Source organism: Otolemur garnettii, unplaced genomic scaffold, assembly GCF_000181295.1.
Source record: "Otolemur garnettii isolate 467f Iridium unplaced genomic scaffold, OtoGar3 scaffold00001, whole genome shotgun sequence".
Classification (NCBI taxonomy): domain Eukaryota; kingdom Metazoa; phylum Chordata; class Mammalia; order Primates; family Galagidae; genus Otolemur; species Otolemur garnettii.
In genome coordinates this window covers 24,230,373-24,252,076 of record NW_003852396.1, presented here as the reverse complement: position 1 = coordinate 24,252,076, position 21,704 = coordinate 24,230,373, and the positions used below count along the sequence as shown (strand labels likewise).

General features: G+C 49.4%; 2 protein-coding genes across 2 annotated transcripts in view; one reads left to right on the top strand and one right to left on the bottom strand.

Annotated features, from left to right (window-relative positions):
* USP35 (ubiquitin specific peptidase 35) overlaps window positions 1–3,666 on the top strand; it is a 19,562-nt gene extending 15,896 nt beyond the window's left edge. Inside the window, exons 9-10 of the mRNA XM_003780865.3 lie at window positions 280–1,558; window positions 2,496–3,666. Coding sequence (XP_003780913.1) covers window positions 280–1,558; window positions 2,496–2,663 — 1,447 coding nt within the window. The 3' untranslated portion in view covers window positions 2,664–3,666. The remainder of the gene's footprint in view (window positions 1–279; window positions 1,559–2,495) is intronic.
* A 3,569-nt stretch (window positions 3,667–7,235) lies between these two features.
* The window catches only part of GAB2 (GRB2 associated binding protein 2), a 71,636-nt gene continuing 57,167 nt past the window's right edge, over window positions 7,236–21,704 (bottom strand). The window contains exons 3-9 of the mRNA XM_012801463.2: window positions 17,037–17,629; window positions 15,728–15,822; window positions 14,365–14,629; window positions 12,603–12,693; window positions 12,176–12,278; window positions 9,086–9,211; window positions 7,236–8,259 (exon numbers count right to left, since the gene is read on the bottom strand). Coding sequence (XP_012656917.1) covers window positions 8,116–8,259; window positions 9,086–9,211; window positions 12,176–12,278; window positions 12,603–12,693; window positions 14,365–14,629; window positions 15,728–15,822; window positions 17,037–17,629 — 1,417 coding nt within the window. The 3' untranslated portion in view covers window positions 7,236–8,115. The remainder of the gene's footprint in view (window positions 8,260–9,085; window positions 9,212–12,175; window positions 12,279–12,602; window positions 12,694–14,364; window positions 14,630–15,727; window positions 15,823–17,036; window positions 17,630–21,704) is intronic.

The window sequence follows — 21,704 nt, the reverse complement described above, 5'->3', positions numbered from 1 at the left end:
GACTCCTGTACGTGTACACGGCTCCCCGCGCAGACTCCTGTACGTGTACACGGCCCCCCCGCGCAGACTCCTGTACGTGTGCACGTGCTTCCCGCGCAGACTCCTGTACGTGTGCACGGCTCCCTGTGCAGACTCCTGTACGTGCTCCCTGTGCAGACTCCTGTACATGTAGGAGTCTGTTTAAATCTGTGGCGCTCTGACTATGGTAGATGGGCGTGACCAAGACGGCGCACTGGCAGCACCTGTGTGTGTATGTAGACACTGTGTTCCCTGTTCCAGGCTGCATGAAGAGGAGAAAACTGGGACGAGGATCTGCCAAAAGCTCAAGCAGTCCAGCCTGCCCTCTCCGCCTGAGGAGCCCCCTAGTCCAAGTTCAACCGCTGTGGAGAAAATGTTTGGAGGCAAGATCGTGAGTCGGATATGCTGTCTCTGCTGCCTCAATGTCTCCTCCCGGGAGGAGGCCTTCACGGACCTCTCTCTTGCCTTTCCTCCGCCTGAGCGCTGTCGCCGCCGTCGTGTGGGCTCTGTGATGCTCCCTGCAGAGGACATCAGAATCCGGGAGCTCCCACCAGTAGCCCAAGCCAAGGTCCCAAGCCCAAGAGTGGGTTCCCAGAGGCAAAGGAAACACTGTATCACAGGGGACACACCCACTATCGTCCTGGACATTGAAGGCCTGGACTCCAAGGGAGCTGAGGGGGAGAGCAGTCGGGTGGAGGAGGAGGAGAGAGCAGAGGAGGACAAGAAAGAAGTGGAAAAAGAGGAGGAGGAGGAGAAGGAACGGACCCCAGAGGAGGAAGAGGAGAAAGAAAAAGAGGTGGAAGGGGAGGGGGAGAAGGAGAAGGAGACTGAGAAGGAGAAGGAGGAGGACAGCCTGAGCTTGGGGACCCCTCGGGATGCTGCCGTCCCCTCTGAGAGGGAGCAGACGAGTGGCCCTGAGGGCTCCCGCTCTGTCCTGGACCTGGTCAACTACTTCCTGTCTCCCGAGCGGCTGACAGCAGAGAACCGCTACTACTGCGAGTCCTGTGCCTCCCTGCAGGACGCGGAGAAGGTGGTGGAGCTCAGCCAGGGGCCGCGCTACCTCATCCTGACGCTGCTGCGCTTCTCCTTCGACCTGCGGACCATGCGGCGCCGCAAGATCCTGGACGACGTCGCCATCCCCCTGCTGCTCCGCCTGCCGCTGGCTGGAGGCCGGGGCCAGGCCTATGACCTCTGCAGTGTCGTGGTGCACTCCGGAGTGTCCTCAGAGAGCGGACACTACTACTGCTATGCCCGGGAGGGCGCTGCCCGCCCCGCCCCTTCTCTGGGAACTGCTGACAGGCCGGAGCCCGAGAACCAGTGGTACTTGTTCAACGACACTCGGGTATCCTTCTCCTCCTTCGAGTCCGTCAGCAACGTCACCTCCTTCTTCCCCAAGGACACAGCCTATGTGCTTTTTTACCGACAGCGGCCTGAGGAGGGGTCCGAGGCAGAGCTGGGCTCTCCCAGAGTCCGGGCAGAGCCCACACTTTACAAGGACTTGATGGAAGCCATCTCTAAAGACAACATCCTCTACCTGCAGGTGAGCAGACCCATTGAGGCTTTTGCCTGTCTTCTGGCTGGAGGGGGTCTGGTCCTTGTGCAGCCACTAGCTTAGACGAGTTCTTTGGCTTCTCCTTGAGTCTTTTTTATCCGATAACTTAGTGCTGGGACTGTACTTCATAGGAACAGACACTGAGTAACTGCATAGTCATTAAGTAAGTAGGCTGAAGAGCAGCACGAGGCTCTCCTGAGTGGACAGAGGGTGCTTCTGGGGGATGCTGCCCTTTCGACCTACTTAACTGCCTGTGACGCCACTCTTTAGTCAAGGGTGGCATCAAAATATTTAACTACTGGAACCATAAGCATTCTGACCGGTGGAATGCGTACTAGCTGTAGACTATCTGGAACCTGGGGGTGGTGGTAGTGCAGAGGAGGTGGCGCCTAGGGTGAGGACATCAGGCCTGTTGTTTATGTTCCTGCCAGGCTGTCGAGGTGGTGAGCAGTGTCTGTGAGACTGACCTCCCTTTAGCAGGAGAACGAGCTTTCTTACAGGTGGAGTCCATTCCTCATGCCTTGAGAGGTAGTGGTCTGCACAGTTGAGGTTAGGAAGCCTGCAGACAGGCTGTGTGTGGTGTGACGAAACTCGGGAAGTCTCCGGACCTCCTGCTTCCTGGTCACTTCAGGCCCTTGTCAGCTAGTCTAGTATGAATGAGCACCTTTCCTCCAAGGGACTATTTTTTACTGAGAGGAGGAGAGATTTTCAAAGACTAGACACAGGATGTAAGGATGGGTCCACTTCCCATTCCTGCAACTGAGCTGGAACAAGGGCAAAAGCTGTTGCTCCTGGTCCTGGGGACTCAGAGGTAACACTCAGAAGTGTTACGCCACGTGGTGTTGGGAGAGGGAGTGAGGGGGAGAACTCTGGCTTCAGGGTTTGAATTTCAAGCTTCCTCCTCTGCCCCCCTCTGTGTTCCCAGGAGCAGGAGAAGGAGGCACGGAGCAGGGCAGCCTACATCTCTGCACTCCCTGCATCTCCGCACTGGGGGAGGGGCTTTGATGAAGACAAGGATGAGGACGAAGGCTCTCCAGGGGGTTGCAACCCTGCAGGTGGCAATGGTGGTGACTTCCACAGACTGGTCTTCTAATGTGAACCTGTTCCCACCCTGCTCCCACCTGTGGGACACCACAGCCAAACTTGGGGGGCCATGACCTCTCCTGGGAGCCAGGTGGGAAGCCCAGATTCCAGGCAGCATAGCTCTGCCAGGTAGGGGTCTGAGGGAGGCTCTTCCCTGGGTGAGGAGGGAGAGCAAGCTTCGGGGACACCAGATCTCAGCCTGGAGGGTATACAGAGACTCAGATGTGGAGATGACACTCAAGACCCCTGAATTGGGCCTTGGGCCCTGTCACTGGGATCAGTCCCATTACTATTTTACACCCAAGTGTCCTGATTAACTTGAAGCAACTTGGGCACACTCTAGGCTTTGCCTCCACCCTCTCCCCTGCAGGCTTCTTTATTGGAACATCATCTGATTAGGTGTGGGACCCTAGTTCTGAGATTTTGCCTTTAAGTAGCAGTCCCCTTCCAGCACCATTCATGTAAGTCCTGCTCTATAGTATAAAAAGCACAGCCGGATCCAAGTCCTTGCACAAAGGGGGTTATGTGTCACCCCCCCTACCCCCCATGCTCTTGTTTCTCCAAAGGGGATGTATGGGATTCCTGTGCTGTCTGTACTGCTGTGAGGAGTAGGTGGGAAGCAGCACGGCACAGGATCAGAGTCAGCATCTCCTCTGGTCTGAGTTCGTCTTTGCCTGTCTCCCTCCCCTGCACCAAGCAAGGCTGTAGGGAGAGGGAGCCTCCTTACCTCGACAGCCTCTCCTCCCTAGCCTGCCTCAGTGCCTGAGATGCCACCATTAGCATCCCCCTTCTGGTTAAGGTAGAGTCCTTTATGCAGAGACTGAAGCCGTCGTCTCCTGAGGAAGCTGGCTGGCTGGCTCCTCTAATTAGCTGGCCATGATGGCTGTGAGAGTGGCTGCCTGGAAACACAGATGTTGACCTCATTGTGCCCTCACACTGCTATATAGCCCCTCCAAATGGAGCAGAGACCCATTTCTCTAACAAATAAAACTAGTTCTCTGAAGCCTTTTAAAGATGTTTGTTCTTCCCCCTTCAGTGGCTGTGATGTCTGATGTATCCTTGGTTTTCTTACTGGGCCTGGGCAGTGTGGCAATGACGTAGGCTCTTTGAGGGTACACCCCTGCCCCCTCTACCCCTGTGCCTTTTAAGCCCTCTCTGCTGAAGGGTCAGGAGTGGGCGATCCCAGAGGGCAGAGGTGGGCACCACCTTCCATGGCTCCAGAGCCCACCCAGTCCTTGGAGGCATAGAATCAGGGACCAAGTCACTCGCAGAACCCAGCTCTAGACACTTTCCTTGATGTGCCTTCTAAAATGAACTGGCAAATGCTTGTGCAATTTCCATTTTACAGATTGGAAAACAATCTGAGGTAAAGAGCGTTCATTCTTGTCTGCTGTCAAGAAATCGCATCAACTTTCCTGGGATCATTTGAGAAATGATTTTCTTGTAGAGAACATGCATCCAAGCCTACACCTGGCAGCCGCTGGTCCTCGGCTTGCCCCACCGCCCAGCCCCCTTAGACGAGATGGACTCCAGCAGGCGGCTCCAGGTGCATTTCTAATGGACTTTATTGTTGTCCTACTCCAATACCACAGTAAAAAGGGACCTGCAAGCTCCAGGCCTGTACCATGTGTCACCACAGCAAAAACATGACCCACCCCCACCCCCAGACCTACCAACAGGATAAATATGTTACAACTTTTTTTAAAAAAAGAAAACAGAATAAATTAATAACTTAAGTGATTAGGCACCAACAGTGATTTGAAAAATTAAATGTCAATTAAGAATGATAACAAGACAACTTAAGACTGGGCTTTTTCTAGCCCATTTTCTCCTCCTGACAACTAGCAACAATTCTGTATGAAATGATTCTAAATTTCAAGACACAAGTAGCCAACAACTACACAAGGACACACACCACCAGATATCACACAACAGCCTGAATCTCCAGTGGACCTCCCCAGTAAGCAGCCCACCATGGTCCCGGGCCCCAGAGAACTTCATAAGTCCCAGAAAGATAGCCCTGCCCTCAAAGGCCTTTGAAGCTCAGCCTTGCTTTCCCACATTTTACAGATCAAGGGCCACTAATTTCCCTCTTATCCTGTACTCTTCCAGAGCTGTCATAGGAGGGTGGGGGCTGAGACTAGCTCTGGAACAGGTAAAGGGGCCAAAGGGCAGACAAGTTGAGCTCATAGACCAACAGCTTCAGAATCGTTGTGCTTTTGTCCTAGGAATGGGGCACATTTTAATGGCTTTAAATGTGTTAAGTTACCAAAATCAAGCAGGGGAGGCGGGGTGGGGGTGGGGGAGACTGCGGATTCGTGCTGGCTATCCTCATGCTTCAGACCCTCAAGATAGAAGGTATAGCAAGGAGTTCCCCTTAAAGCAGCTGAGCATCAGCTATGGAAAGGACCACAGATCATCTAATCCAACCACCCATTTCACAGATGGGCAAGTCAAGGACTTAGGAAGACACCATCTCCCTCTTTTCTTGTTTCCACTCAACTTTCAGAGGCAGAGCTGGGAGTAGGTGAGGAGGCTCCTCTGGAGAACCCCAGGCAGGACAAGTCCTTGTGTGAGCTATGCTGGGTAAGAAGCCATCCTCATTCTGGGGTCTCAGTCCTTGCTAGGCCACCATGCACTTTGACCCATGAATTACCAGTTTTTAACTGAGTTGACTTTTTCTTTGGGCTTGTAAGCCAGACCTCTGCTTTCAAAAGTCCAATTTCTTCTTTTCTTGTCCTTCCTTCCATCTCTACCCTTTTCTTTGAAGATTACATTAGAGCACCTCCATCTCTGAAGACTCCAACCAATTTCGTTCACATCATGGCATGCTCAGAGCTTGTTAACATTCTTATGGGAGGCTACTGGGGCTATAAACTGAGGGCAACTATGCCTGGGCCCACTTGTAGCCTGCTGTGGGCACAGGGGAGGCACCAATTAAAAGCTCTGCCATCTTTGACCCCTTGTAGAAGACATTAAAGGGACATGTCAGGGCTGGACAGAGTGAACCAATGCCCTGCAAACCCTGCTCCATGTCACCACAGTCACCACTAACATTTCACCTGCTGGAACACAGAGACATGGCCCCAGCACTTCTGCGTGGACTCAGTCCCCCAAATCATTTGTTCTCTGAACAAGGCTTTCCAAGACTCTTCCTTCTTCCATCACTGGACCCAGGCCTTTCCTTCCTTACCTCTAAAATTCTGACCTATGCAACTCTAAGCTATCTCAGGTGCCCCCTTTTTCTAGAATCCACATTCCCTGATCTCTACCTCACTTCTGCCTCCGGCATCAACCTTCCTGAGTAGTAAGTAGTCTTTACTTCCTCCATACTCCATCAGCATCTTATGTCTCTTTCTCTTATGGCTATCACTGTTTTCCTGTGTCCTTTTTCTCACTAACAGTGACTGTCTCAAGTTCAAGGTCAAAGTCGTATCTTTGGTACCTAAGCCCAGGGTCTGGCTACAGCAGCCATTAATAAATGCTGCTTCAGTTGATTGGAATTAAAGCTAGGAGGGGAGCTTCCGTACAGGAAATACTTCTCCCAGATGTCTCCTTAGAAAAGGGTCAGGCCATGGGTCTGGCCAAATGTGTGTATACTCAGAGGAGTTTAAAAGGGAATAGCCACCCCCATCAGACATGGTGGGAAGTCATTATCATGGAGGAAGGAGGTCTCTTCACCCTAGGGCAGTGGTTCTCAACTTGTGGGTCGTGACCCACAGGAACTGTATTAAAGGGCCGCGGCATTAGGAAGGTTGAGAACCACTTTCCTGGGGTAACATGAAATGTCTGGTCTGTCCTATTGCCTCTGAAACTCTTGAAATTTGGTCAAGAACTTTCAACATAAAACTTCAGATCCCCCTTCCCATGGCATACGAGAAAGAGCCTCAGGTGATGGCCTATTTCCAGTCTCTGCTGATCTAAAGGCCTTATAAGCCATGGGAGAAGGTTGACTTCTCCCACCCAGTGTGGCACCTGCAATGCTGGGGGGCAACAGCTGGGAGATGGGCAGAGGAAATGCTCCAGGCCTGGTACTAAGCCACAGTTGTTCCTGCCTTGGGACCTTACACATCCCAGGACACCAGCACAAGCCATCAGCTGTGCTCTGTGTAGTCCTCTGGGTGCAGTTCTGCCCTGCTTGCCCCTGTCCTGCCTGACCCACTGTCCCTCCATCCTGGGACTAGTCTCCCATCACCCTGCTATGCACACTGCTCCTCATTTCCTGCTCCACCCTACCCCCCTGTGCACTGCCTGGAGGACTTCACCAGGCCCTCTGGATGTATTTCTCTGCTTGCTGCACAGCCTAACCTCATGTCCCACCTCTGTGCCCTCCCCCTGTGCACTGCCTACCTCCCAGAAACTCACTGGCTGTAGCTGTACCACCCCCACTGCAGAGCTCCATGAACTTCCCTGTGCCTCTGCCTGGCCTTTCCTGTCCCAGGGTTCCCCCTCTGTCCCTGCATCACCTGTGTCTACACCAAGCTCCCTCCTACCTCCTCCAAGTCCCCACTATGCTGGCATTCCCCCCGCACACGTGTCACCCACTCTGGTCCAAGCCTTCTCCTGTGTCGAGTTCTCCTCACTGAGGGGAGTTGGAGGAGAAGACTGCCTCTGGCCCAGAGTGGCATCATCAGAGAGTGACAAAGTAGGCCTGTGGCTCCTGAGTTTGGGAGACCCTGACCAGACACTGTCCTTGTCACCGCCATCTCCTGAGCTGCAAGCCCTGATGCTCCTCGGCTGCCTATCATCACTTCTCCCTTCCTTTTGTCTTTCATCCTTTTGCCTGCCCAACCACAGCTGCTGCCCTGCCATGGCCTCAGCCTGAAAGTCGGGACCCCCTCCAGGTATCAGCTGCCTTTCTGTGTCTGGAGACCTAATCCGTTTGCCTCTCAGGACCACCTCTGGCCTTTCTTCTCAACTATTTCATCTTTTGGTGGCCTTACCTCCCTCTGCCAAGAAAAACAGGGATGAAAAAGTCCATCTGTACTTTGGTCTGCTGGTCCTCGGCTCCCTGGGTTAGTGAGACGATTTGTCTTCTCCTGGGACTGAAGGAGAGGTAGCCCAGTGGCTGGAGGGAAGAGGGCTGAGGACTGTGACTGAATGTGAGGCGTGGTATCTGGCTCAGAGCCCCAACCCCTCTCTCCAAACGTCTGGTAGATAGGTCTAAAGGCCAGGAAGAGGCTGAAGGATGTTTTTGGCAATAGCTCCTAACTAAGGTGAGTGGAGGCATGGCCATTACTGATAAAAATCACAAGTGGGCCCCGAGTGGGCAGAGGAAGTGCCTTGATCAGGCCCTAACCTCCCAGGGGAAGGGTTCAGGGTCCCTGATGTCAAGTGCTTTGAAGGCCGAGAGTGGCAGAAAGGAAAGGTGTTGGGGAAGGGGAAGGGAGGGAAGGTGGAGAGCGGAGCTCTGGAGACACTGCCTCCTGGCCCCTCCCTAGGCTTGGTGTCCCCTCCTCGGGTCACAGCTTGGCGCCCTTGGAAGGCTCCGAGGATTGCCGAACGTCTGTCCACTCCTGCATGGTGTTCTGTAGGGCCTGGGTCTTCTCCTTGTCCACCTGAACATAATCCACCTTCTCATCAGAAGTGACGGATGAAGTGGATGGCTGAGGAGACAGAGTGGGAAGGAAGTGGCTGTGAGTTACCAGTTTGGGGGGGGGAAGGCAGAGGAGATGGAACTTCCCCCAGAGATCTTAAGTGGAGAAGAAGGGGGACTGCCTGCCACTCAACCAGCCTCAGAAGCCTGTCTTTTTCTTCTGAATTTGAGTTTTAACGCCTGAACTCCAAACTAATCATTTCTCTTGCTGGATGCCACAGCTCCTGGGAGGACACAGGCTCATCCTTGGTTATGGTGGATGAACCCAGGCCTTCATTTCTGCCTCCACCCATATCCCTCTGGCCACTTATCCAGGGGAAGGAATTTGCTAGGTGCCAACAACCATCAGCCACAGGACTCTATGTGTGTCACCCTGGTGAGCCCTTACAACCACTCTGTGAGGGAGAACTGTACTGAGGCAGGGCTCCCCAGCCTGCTGTCCAGAGGTTAGCTAAGTGTGCTTCCTGAAAGGCTTTCCTGGGCCCACAAGTCCCTTCTGAAGGCCACTGTATCAATGGCAGGGCTCTGGGACCCACACAGATGGCACATTCACCTCAAATAAGACCCTGGGACCAGGAGGCAGAATCCCCAAGTCTTGGATATGTCACTGCCTCAAGGGGATGGGCTGACTGATGAGGGTCTATGGACTAAGGGCACCTGGGTGTGAGAGAGGAACAGGTGTCTCTAAGACCCAGGCTACTACACAGTTGAGTCAGAGGCTGGCACTAGAGTGAGAGGGAGGCTGGGAGCTGCTGTTTGGTGCTGAAGGAACCCTGGCTCCATGACCTCTCCCTGGGGGCCCTTAGAGCTCTAACTGGCCCCCCACTCCCAGGCACCTTGCGGTGGGGGCTTGGGGAGCTTGGCTGGAAGTCCAGGGCCAGATAATCGACACTGCCCGTGCTCTTCTTAGGGGCTGGACTGTTGGTGCCGCTGGGAACAGGAGATGCAGACACTGGGTTTTGCTATCACAAGAAGAAAAAAAAACTGTTAGTGAGTTTAGGAAATAGACTAACCCACCACCTAGAAAAACACCTCTGGGTATAAGAGCTGCTGGTTTACTAAGCTCTACTCTGAGCCATGTTCTCATTTTAATCTTCACAACTATCCTGTAATTTAGGTATCATCACTGCTCCATTGTTTAAAACAAAGTTAAAACTAGCTCACTTTACTTTCAGAGAAGTGAAGTAACTTGCCCATGGCTGTTCAGCTGGTAGGAGATGGGAATCAGGTCTGTTTTCTAACTCCCAGACCTATGCTAATCCCATATACTATGCTGTCTCCTTTAAAGGGCATCGGGCCAAATCTCAGCCACAGCCTCTCCCCTAAGAGACTCGGTCTTTGCTTGCTGGCTCTTAAAGGAGCACACGACGTTATTAGTTATCAGAGAAATGCAAGTCAAAACTACAATGAGATATCATTTCATTCAGTTAAAATGGCTTTCATCAAAAAGACAGGCAGAGGATGGTGCCTGTGGCTCAGTGAGTAGGGTGCTGGCCCCATATACTGAGGGTGGCAGGTTCAAACCTGGCCTTGGCCAAACTACAATAACAACAACAACAAAAAAAAATAGCTGGGTTGTGGTAGGCGCCTGTAGTCCCAGCTACTCGGGAGGCTGAGGCAAGAGAATCACCTAAGCCCAGGAGCTGGTTGCTATGGTGAGCTGTGACACCATAGCACTCTACTGAGGGCAACAAAGTGAGACTCTTGTCTCACAAAAAAATAAAGACAGGTAGGGGGTGGCATCTGTGGCTCGGTGAGTAGGGCGCTGGCCCCATATACCAAGGGTGACAGGTTCAAAGCCGGCCCTGGCCAAACTGCAACAAAAAAATAGCTGGGCGTTGTGAAACTCTGTCTCAAAAAAAAAAAAAAAAAAGATAGGCAGGAACGAGTGCTGGCAAGAATGAGGAGAATACTATGGAGCTTCCTCAAAAACTAAAAACAGAACTGCCATATGACCCAGGAATCCTCCTGCTGGGTATATATCAAAGTAGAGGAAACCTGTATATTGAAAAGGTATCTGCACTCCCATGTTCACTGAAGCACTATGCATAGTAGCCAAGATTTGGAATTGACCAAAGTGTCCAGCAGTGGATGAGTGGATAAAGAAATACTGGTACAAACACACCAGGGAATATTGCACAGCCATAAAAAGGACAAAATCCTGTCATTTGCAACAACATGGGTAGACTTGGAGAACATTATGTTAAGTGAAATAAGCCAAGCACAGAAAGACAAATCTCACATGTTCTTACTCATGTGTGGAAGCTAAATATTAAAAATAATTCATCTGTGGAGACAGAGAGTAGAATCATGGCTACCAGAGGCTGAGAAGGTAGCGGGGAGGGTGGTATAGAGTGGGGATGGTTAATGTGTACAAAAATATAGATAGAATGAACAATATTTGATAGCAACACAAAGTGCTATAATCAATAATACTGATTATAATCAATATAGTGACTATAATCAATAATATTTTAAAGTAACTGAAAGGCTAAAGCTGGAATGTTCCTAAAACAAAGAAATGATAAATGCCTGAGGCTACAGATACTCCAACTACCCTATAATTAATTCTTTTTCTTTTTTCTTTTTTTTGAGATAGAGCCTCAAGCTATCCCCCCTGGGTAGAGTGCCATGGCATCATGCTCACAGCAACCTCCAACTCCTGGGCTCAAGCGAGTCTCCTGCCTCAGCCTCCCAAGTAGCTGGGACCACAGGCGCCCGCCACAACGCCTGGCCATTTTTTGGTTGTAGCCATCATTGTTGTTTGGCAGGCCCGGGCTGGGGATTCGAACCCGCCACCTTAGGTGTATGTGGCTGGCGCCTTAGCCGCTTGAGCCACAGGCGCAGAGCCCCTATAATTAATTCTTATTGTATACCTGTTTCTAAATATCTTATGTATCCTATATTATATACTCATAATAATTAAAAATAAAAAAGAAACAAGAAAGCATGTTCCCTTTTTGCTTTCTGTTGCATCAAACTGGCTCCTCTGAAACTCTCACCTGTCGCCTAAACTGGGGATTCACACCAGGGCAACTGCTTCCTCTGTCTGCTCTGAGATCCAGCAGTCGCCCAGCTCCAGGCTGCACAAAGCCCTGTTCATTCAGATGACATGCTCTAATGTCCTGCCTCCGCCCAGGCTCCTGCTCCAGAGGAGCACCACCCTGTCCAGGACCTTCCTGAAGTCTTATTCTTTTTTTTTTTAAGAGACACAGCCTCACTTTATCGCCCTCGGTAGAGTGCTGTGGCGTCACACAGCAACCTTCAACTCCTGGGCTTAGGCAAGTCTCTGCCTCAGCCTCCTGAGTATCTGGGACTACAGGTGCCCACCACAACGCCTGGCTATTTTTTGTTGCAGTTTGGCCAGGGCTGGGTTCGAACCCATCACCCTCAGTACATGGAACCGGCACCCTGCCCACTGAGCCATAGGTGCTGCCTCTCAAGTCTTATTCTAATGAGAAAGGTGACAGTCTTGTGTTGTCTGTTGGCTGCTTTATTTATTTGATGCATTCTTTCAGTGTGGTGACAACCAGGTGCTGGGCAGCTAAGCCCTTTTCAATGCAAATCTCAAGGAAGAAACTTACCAGACTCTGCCTGTGTATATACCTCTATTAAATATGGTCTTATTTTAATAAAGGTGAGTTATGTACACATCTGTCATCACTGAGTAGATAACTCCAGCACTGCCTCTGCAAGGTTATGAGAGGCAGGCCGCCTCAAGCTCTTTAAGACAGACTTCCTCAGGGTGTCCTTGCATCTAAGGACACCTTATATTCACTCAAGAATTTGTAGCAGGAGACTAAATCACAAATAATGCAAGAAGTCCCTGGGCTGACGTGAACTAGCTAAGCCAGGAAGTGGGGAACTAGGTGGTAGGTACCAGTTGACTCTGCCAGGACCCACTCCAGCAACCCCCAAGGACTCACCATAGGGACATAGTTCTCCTCGCTGTCTCCCGAGTCCGTGCTGGTGATGCTCTGCGTAGAGATAGGGCGGCAGTACTGGGAAGAGCTGGGGTTGAAGCTGTGGCTATTGGGGGAGGGAGAGCAACAGTAAACCCTAGGGAAGCCTCACAGCTGCTGCTGTTTAGCCTCTAGCTGGGCCCTGACCCCTCACATGCCCAGACCTCAGCCACCAGAGCTGCACACACCATCAGGTTAAGATCGGATACAGACCAGGCATAATTATTCCCCCTTACACCTGAGGAAACCATACCCCAAGAGATCAAGAGTCAAGATCAGCTAATGATAGCATTAGCGTCAGAATCCAGCTGTCCTGGCCCCCAGGCCAGTGAACATTCTACTCATCTCCCCAACCACCCCCTCACAAGCTTCCCCTTCCACAGATACTCACTTGGCCCTAGACCAAGACTTGGTGATGGGTGATTTGAAAGGGAGCTCATCGATGACGGTGTTGTTTCTCAGGTCAAGGGGTGTTGGCTTTGCTGGAGCAGGAACAGAAAGTCCAATTGTCAGCCAATAATACTAATGCTCCACATACATACACTTATGTCTGCCTGCAGTCATTCCTGTTTCACACAGGGAAATACAGGCTCAGCAAGGTTTTGTGAGCCCTGCCCATGTTAATAAGTCTTCAAGTCATATCTTCAGATCCCAATTTATATGTTCTTTCTTCTCTATCCATGATAATCATATTTTCTTTCTTTCTTTTTTTTTTGAGGCAGAGTCTCACTTTGTCTCCCCCAGTAGAGTGTGGTGGTGTTATAGTTCACAGCAACCTCTAACTGTTGGGCTCAAGTGGTTCTCATGCCTCAGCCTCCCAAGTAGCTGGGACTACAGGTGCCTGCCACAACGCCCAGCTATTTTTAGAAGAGGGGTCTTGCTCTAGCTCAGGCTAGTCTCCAACTTGTGAAGTCAGGTGATCTATCCACCTCAGCTTCCCAAAGTGCTGGGATTACAGGTGTGAGCCCCCATGATAATCATATTTTCAAAATCCAAAATGGGGACTAGTGGTCTGATGACAGATTTTTCTCCCTAGATTTATGAACATACATGAAAACAAGAGACTGTATTTAAAGTGCGGATGGCCACCATGGCCACTCCTGGACAGGGCTGTGCAAGCCAGAGTGGAGGAAGGTAAGCGCCATAAGACCCTGAGGCCTTCCATTCTGCACACTGACATTTTATTATACTTATTGTATTTATTTATTTATTTTTGAGACAGAGTCTCACTATGTCACCCTCAGTAGAATGCCGTGGCATCACAGCTCACAGCAACCTCCAACTCTTGGGCTTAAGTGATTCTCTTGCCTCAGCCTTCCAAGTAGCTGGGATTATAGGCACCCACCACAATGCCTGGCAATTTTTTAGTTGCAGTTGTCATTGTTGTTTAACAGGCCCCGCAGGGTTCAAACCTGCCAGCCCTGGTGTATATGGCTGGTGGCCTAACACTGAGCTTGGGCACCAAGCCTGCACACTGAGATTTTTTTTTTTTTTTTTTTTTTTGACACAGAGTCTCACTATGTTGCCCTCGGTAGAGTCCTGTGGCATCACAGCTCACAGCAACCTCCAACTCTTGGGCTTGCCTCAGCCTGCAAGGAGCTGGGAATACAGGCACCTACCACAACACTGGGCTATTTTTTGGTTATAGTTGTCACTGTTGTTTGGCAGGCCTGGGCCAGCTTGAACCTGCCAATTCTGCTATAATTTGGCTGGTGCACTAGCCGCTAAACCTCAGGCACCAAGCACACTGAGATTTTAATTCCCCATTGGCCAGACCCACAGGGGGCTATTTCTGCCTGGTTATCATACTCTTTCCTTTGAATCCCGCTGCTGATCCAAAGCCACCAGAGCAAGGTACTGGCAGACCTGGACCGTGAACTGCAGCACTTCCTGGTCCACAAGCAGTGGACACAGATCTAACTTTACTGAACACTTGCTGTGTACCAAAGTACTGTCCTAGATGCTCTCCTTCAAAACAAACCTGGGAGGCAGGAATTACTATCCCTACAATAAGGAAAACTGAAGCTTAGAGAATTTACATGGTTTGTCTAACGTCACACACCCAAAGTCCAGCATCTACTTGCCTCCTAAGCAAATGCACACAGTCCCTGGATGGATACTGTGCACACACGGACAGGGGAGAATGAACTTACCTTTCCGATCAGGTTTGAGGTTGCGATTGACAGGGGGTGGCTGGATCTCACTTCCTCGGCTGGGGCCTCGGTGCATAGGAAGGGTTGTGGATGGGTAGCCAAGTGGGTCAAAGTGATGGGGCCCTGGGCTCATGGGGATGTAGACACTCTGGGAATTATCACCTGCTCTCTCCATGGCCAGGAGGGTGGAGGAACCTGGGTTCATGGGCACGTAGTTGTCTTCAGAACTGGTGCTATCTGATCGGCCCACAACTGTTTTCCCTGGCTAGGGGGAAAAGAGTGAAGGAAATGCAGCTGTCATTAGCAAGAAGAAACAAGTGGGTGGGAAGTTGTATACAAGGCAAGAAAAGTCTTGCCTGAGTTAGCTACACTTTGAGGCTCTAAGGGAGCCTTTGGGAAGGCCAAATAAGAAAACAGAAGAGACAGGAAGAAAGGTGGTCTGTGGGGCCCTTTCTGCTTTCGTGATCTTCTGGGGGTCTACCTATAAATTGGGATTCCTAGAATATAGAAAATCCTTGATAGCTAGGTCCACTGGGTTTCTGGATGCTTGGCTTAGTACATGCCATGGACTGTGTAGGTGGTTCAGCACCTGCCTTCTCCCTTAAGCCCAGACTTAACCATTGGCAGGCCAGCATCTCAGGGCCTCATCAGAGCCAGGAGCATACTGGAGTCCTGACCCTGGAAGGTGAGGTCTGGGGCCAGTTGTACTCCAGCCTGGCTTTCGGTGTGCCTGAGGCTCACACTGGCCCCAGGCTGCAGACAGAGCTACCACAGTTGTATAATGTAGCAATGCAGCTATAGCCTTCCTCTGACACCTGCCCTATCTGCCCAGACATACAACTAAGGTGCTTTTGCCTTGGTTACCTAATTTTCACTGCCTCTTCAATAGGCCTAAAGCTGGCCTGACACTCTGGAGACCTGTGGTTAGCCCCTTTTAGAGTGTAGCCTGAAATCTCATACTTAAGCCATAATTGTGCCACCTAGCCTGACTCTGAGCACCATCCCAGCCTAGAGTCTCACGCTATAGCATTTCTCCTCCAGGTGAGACCTTGTGGGTAGGGCTGCCATCTTAGAAGGTCTGCCAATAGCCCTCTGGATCTATTGCATTCTACAACCCCTCTGCTTACTCCCAGGGTTGCTGAAGCTTGTAATCCAGTTTACCTCAGTATGTAAATTTCTTCTAAACTAGTATACTTGTATCTTGTTCAAAAACTCATCACAGGGATTTGAACTAAGACAAGAACCTAGACAGGGTTGTAAGAGGGAGATGCCATCACTCTTTTGGGGATATGGCTTTAGTTCCAGTGTGTGACCTTTTACCCACCTGAACTGGCCCAAGGCCCCCTACTTAGACTGTACTCACCAGGAAAGAACTGACTCCATCACTCATGGACCCAGCGGACCTGGATGCACCCTCTCCACCACGCTGGGGGCACTCGTAGGTCTCACAGGAAGAAGCTATGACAGGAAGGAAAAGCCGCACAAACTCACCGTTGGTCCATGTGCTGACACTGCCTATATCTCACCAGGGTCTTAGTGATACTCTGGAAGATACTATTCTCAACCCCAAGTGATAAGGTATAACTTACATCATTCCTCAGGTGGAAAATTCCTCCTGGGCTTCTAGATTTAACTCCAGTGTCAGCATCTGAAGAAAATCCCTCCTTGATTACTACTGATGCCCTCATTTATGCAGCTCTCCTTTGACCCCTATAGCTCTTACCACCTGTCCTTCTGACCCAGCCATTACCTCTGTGAATACTACCTTAACACACTTGTCCTAACTTACACATGTTGTTTTTATTTTTCCAACTAGATGTGAGCTCTGAAGGGCAGGAACATGTTTTATGTTACATCTCTATCATCTCTGTTCCAAAGCACAGGGAGATTGCTTGGACTATTGAAGGACTGAAAACTGCCAAGAGTTCTAAACCGGGAGCCAGGAGCCCAGGGTCTGAGTCTCATCTCTGCCAAGTCCTGAATAAGTCTCTCCTCTAATGGGGCCTCACAAGAAATGGAGACAGTGAGGCTTTGTCCCATCATTCTCTGCCTGGCTTTAACAACAGGATGGATAAGAAAAGGCTTTGCGAGTTTTAATGCAAGATGCAAAATGAAAGGAATTAATATTCTTCTGTTTCTTTTATCAAAAAGAGGAGATTATATGCAGAGTTGGAATATTTCCAGGGGAAAATAAGTGATAATAGAAATTTAGACTTTAACCAAAGAGACTCAAGTATGGCTTAGACAAAATATTCTGAAGATCTCATTTTGTTTTAATAGTTTGTCAGGACACATAGGTTTGGCTCTAGTTTAGGCTACTCTTCTAGATTTATTTTTTAAATATCTGGTTTGATTTATACATGAAAGAAATTCTATAATTTGGACTTCCAAACCCATAACATGTTGATTGTGGTTAACCAAAAATGTTCCATATCCCTTAGTAGAATATCAACTTCCCTGAGACAAGCTCTGCTATACTCTTGCCATTCTGGTGTCAGCTAATAGCTTCTGGTGTTGGAGGACCAACGGGTAAGGGATCTGGGTGGAAGATGCTTAAACTCATGGGTATCAGTGACCTGGGTGCTTCTTACATGTCTCCTGGCCATGACCAAGGACTAGCAAACTACTGAGACCCCCTGTGCTGCTGGGTCTCAGCCAGGCCTTATACTGACCTCGGTGAAGTCGGCTGTTGTCCATGGCAGGAAGAGTATTGCGCCTTGGGATGGTGGCAGCGATGGAAACAGATCTGTTATTCTCACTGACTGGAGGTTTCTGCTGAGGGCTGCCCCATCGAGGTGTTTCTGCTTGACTTGGCTTGGGGGGGCGGGGTGGAGGAGCTATGGCTGAATCCCCAGGAGAGGCCACTGCCATGGTATTGTGGTTTTTATCCAGAGTGAATGTCCTTGGGATCTGGTAGGCTGACAGTGGGGTGGCTGGAACGTCCATATTGTCTACCAGGAGGTCTCCAAACTCCCGGCACAGTGTGTTGCTGGGCGTCTTGAAGGTGTATACATCCTCGTTATCTGTCTCGGAGCCTGTGAGGCTGCTCTTTGTGTGGCCATGGGAGGCCAGGCTCCGGGGGAGGTCATAGGCACTGTCTCTGAATTCTGCATTGTGCCGGCTTGGCTTGGGAAGGCTATAGAAGCCATGGACTTGACCACTGACCCCGTTGACACAGTGTCCATTGCCCTGGGCAAGTTTTTGTACAGCTGTGTCGCTCCTCATGAGAAATGAGGCCCTGGTGCCCTGAGAGAAGCTGGCACTCCTAAAAGAGAGAAAGAAGGGAAGGGGAGGGGTATGAGAAAAGCCAAGGACTTTCCCAGGGAGGTAGCCTGGGATATTCAAAGGTCCAAGCAAGTAGCTGGTGTGGAAGAAACACAGAATGGGCAATCAGGCAAATCTGAAGCTTATCTAGGATTTGCCATGTACTACCTGCATGACCTTGGATTTGCCATGTACTACCTGCATGACCTTGAGCAAGGCACTTTCTCTTTCTGAAATCCATTATACGAATCTGCAAAATGGCGATTAAAAATATACTTCAAGGATTTTTTTTTTTTTTTTTTGCCTGTCACCCTGTTGACCAGGAGATGTTTAATTTTTTTTTTTTTTTTGAAACAGAGTTTCACTTTGTCACCTTTGGTAGAGTGTTGTGGCATCATAGCTCACAGCAACCTCAAACTCTTGGACTCAAGCGGTTCTCTTGCCTCAGTCTCCTGAGTAGCTGGGACTACTGGCTCCTGCCACAACACCTAGCTGATTATTCTAGTTTTAATATAGATAGGGTGTCACTCTTGCTCGGGCTGGTCTCAGACTCCTGAGCTCAAACAATACACTCACCTCAGCCTCCCAAAGTGCTGGGATTACAAGCGTGAGCCACCCCACTGATTTTAATTTTTGTTTTTTGAGATTAGGTCTTGTTCTATCACCCAAGCTGAAGGGTAGTGGCATAATTACAGCTCACTGCAGCTATAGCTGGAACTTCTTCTGTTCAGCCTCCTGAGTAGCTGGAACTACAAGTGTATGCCACCATGCCCAGCTTGTTTAGAAATCAGACTCTAGAATATTTAGTACATGGGTGTTTACTCAATGGTAGCCTTGACCCTCACCTCCACCTCCAAATGGCTATGATTAGCAGGGGCTATTCTTACCTTCCCACCCCCCTCCAAAACAGGTATCAATAAGCTTGTTACACTACCTACTTGTGTACTGTTTTAAGTGCCATAGAATATACATGTTTAATATAAAGTCTGTAAGGCAGTGAGAATAAAAGTTGGTGTCAGAAAATAGTAAGCAAGTCACTTATCTCTCAGTCTGTTTTGCCAGTATAAAATAAACTAGCTCATGGGTGTTGATGTTGTAAGTCATAAATAAATATTCAAATGTAAGCGATACATTTACATTTTACCATGAATAATAGCTGAGAGGCCTTTAGAGAGGGAAATCTCTTCCCAGAAATCTATAGGAAAAATGGTTTCCTATTTGGAAACTGTATCAGGATAAGAAACGTTTTGCCTACCTTTTTTTTAAACCTAGGTTTGGGGAAGTAAGGCACGCAGCAAAGAGAGGAGCAACAACCGAGGGAAGCTTTGTGTGGGCTCCAGTCCTGCAGGTTGTGTTCTGTGAGCTTCCCAGGCCCCTCTCACAGGTGTGACCTAGTGGCTTCCAGTGATTTCTCAGGGTCTGCTGGCTCTGAAGTTCTATAAGCCACTGGCTTTCCAAGGGTGGTTTTCAAACTGGATTCTATGATCTGTGTGGTGCTTTGGAAAATTGGAGGGTTTGGCCCTGCACAAGTGGGGATCCAGGTTCTACTTTTCTAACTTTTATATTAGGATTCTTCACAGGATTTTATTGGGAGACAAAGGAATAAATTCTTTCTTTCTTTCTTTTTTTTTTTTTTTGTGACAGAGCTTCAAGCTGTTGCCCTGGGTAGAGTGCCATGGTGACACAGCTCACAGCAACCTCCAACTCCTGGGCTTAAGTGATTCTCTTGCCTTAGCCTCCCAAGTAGCTGGGACTACAGGAGCCTGCCACAATGCCTGGTTATTTTTTGGTTGTAGTTGTCATTGTTGTTTGGCAGGCCTGGGCTGGATTTGAACCCGCCAGCTCTGGTGTATATGGCTGGCGCCTTAGTCACTTGAGCTACAGGCACCAAGCCAGAATCAATTCTTTGCAGCAGTGATTCTCAGCCTTTTGGAGGCCACAAGCATATCTAAAAATGGACACAAACCTCTTGAAGCATCTCCCAGAAAAGACAAATCTCATGTACATATAAACTGGTATGCTATTTCAGGGGTGTGGGGGTGGGGCGGTCATATGTAACCCCCTGGAGGCCAATCCCTGCATTTTTTTTAGCCTTATAAAGGCTCTCCAAGCTCACAGGAGCTTGTTATTTACAGATATGGCCACCAGGTGGTGCTAGAAAACAGGACCTGGAAGCTTAGAAAGGAGGAAAGGAAACAGGTGTGTGGGCCAGGCTCTTCTGTAAAATGCATACTTGCTGGGTTGGGAGTTCCAATCGCAGCCCCAAACCTTCACGGGTGTTCCTCCCAGGGCCTCTGCGTTCCTTCTTCCTTTCTATTCCATTCCACACACATAACCATGCCAACAGCCATGGACCTAGATGACTGAATAGCCTGTCTTTAGATATAGTAGTGATTAGGGAGGACAGGGAAGTCAATGGCAGACACTAAGGCATTCATGTTGTTCACATTTGTCTTTGGTGTCTCTTATGTTGCTTTGGAATTTCCAACTTTCTGTCAGATTTGTTAATTTAACAAACATTTGCTGACTTCCTCCTTTCAATCAGGGTCAGGCACAATGGATGAAGAGATGCCACCTGCTCTGTAAGGGTGTGGAGGAGGGGAAGAGGGGTGGGGGAATTTTAACATTTATGAAAATTAGTCCCACCAAGTAGGGTCAGCACATGGCTGCTGACAGATCTGTCCTAACCCTCCCGGATGGTGGCAGTGGAGCATGTCAGGGAAGGCCCCTTCAGAGATGTCACTTTTGAGTGAGTCTAGAAGGATTAGCAGCAACTGGCCAGGCAAAAGCCAAGAGAAGAAAAAAGAAGTTCTAGTTGGAGGCACAAAGATGTAGCAGAACAACCTGGCAAGTTCAAGGAGTTACAGGCTGCAGCAAGGATGTTAGAAGGCCAGGCTGAGACAACAAGCGAGGGGCAGGGAAGGGGAGCCTCTATGGGATTTTCAGGGGGACATGGGGTTACTGTAAGCAGTAACCTTATTCAAGATGGCCTCACCATCCTCCTCTTGTCTACTTCTCCTGACTGTCCTATTTTGGGAATAGCATCGGTTACTCAAGCCAGAAACCTGGGAGTTACATTATAATTTCACACTCACCTCATTAGGTCTTACTGAATCCACCCCAGTTCAGTTCCTTCCAATTTTTCTTCTGGATTAATGAAAGGGCTGGTAAGTAATCTCCCCAGCAAGCTGGGCATAGTCCCAGCTACTTGGGAGGCTGAGGTAAGAGAATCGCTTGAGCCAAAGAGTTTGAGGTTGCTGTGAGCTATGATGCCACAGCACTCTACTGAAAGCGACAAAGTGAGACTCTGTCTCAAAAAAAAAAAAAAAATCTCCCTAGCATCTGCCCAGGGCCTCTCTGATCCTCTACATCCTACTGATATTTACTTTCCTAACTTCCCAGCTTAAACATTATCAATACTACATCAATGCCATTTGGACTAAGCCTAAACCCCAGGGTATTTTTCCAACTTATCTCTCCAGTCTTTTCTCCCAAGTTCCCCTTTCCACTCCAGGACTCCCTCAAACCAGACTATGCAGTGTCCAGCATGCCCTACTTCATCACGCCCCTAGTGGGTCTAGAAGGATGGGTGCTGTGTCGGGAAGGTCTCTTACTTCAATATGGAGAGCTCCTTGTCCATTCGTCCTTCTACCTCAGCTCTAATGGCACATCTTTTAAAGCATTTCTTGTGTCCTCTCTCTCCCAGCACTATCAATCGCTTACTGAACTTTGCTCTTGGAGCAGGTGGCAGCTGTTATCTGTATTATGTGCCACTGTTTCTTGTCTCCTCCATACAGTGTGATTTCCTTGAGGAAAGAAACTGTGGCTTACTCATTTTTCTCTCCTCAGCACCCAGATTAGTGCTTGGCACATAGTAAATAATAAATGTATGTGGAAGGAACAAGCAAATGAATGTATAAGTGTGATATTATAAAATACGTATTTAATCTTTGACCCCATTTCCTGACATACAAGTCCTGAAATCATTAGAATCTCCAAAGTGGGCTCGGCGCCTATAGCTCAACCGGCTAAGGCGCCAGCCATGTACACCTAAGGTGGCGGGTTCGAATCCCCAG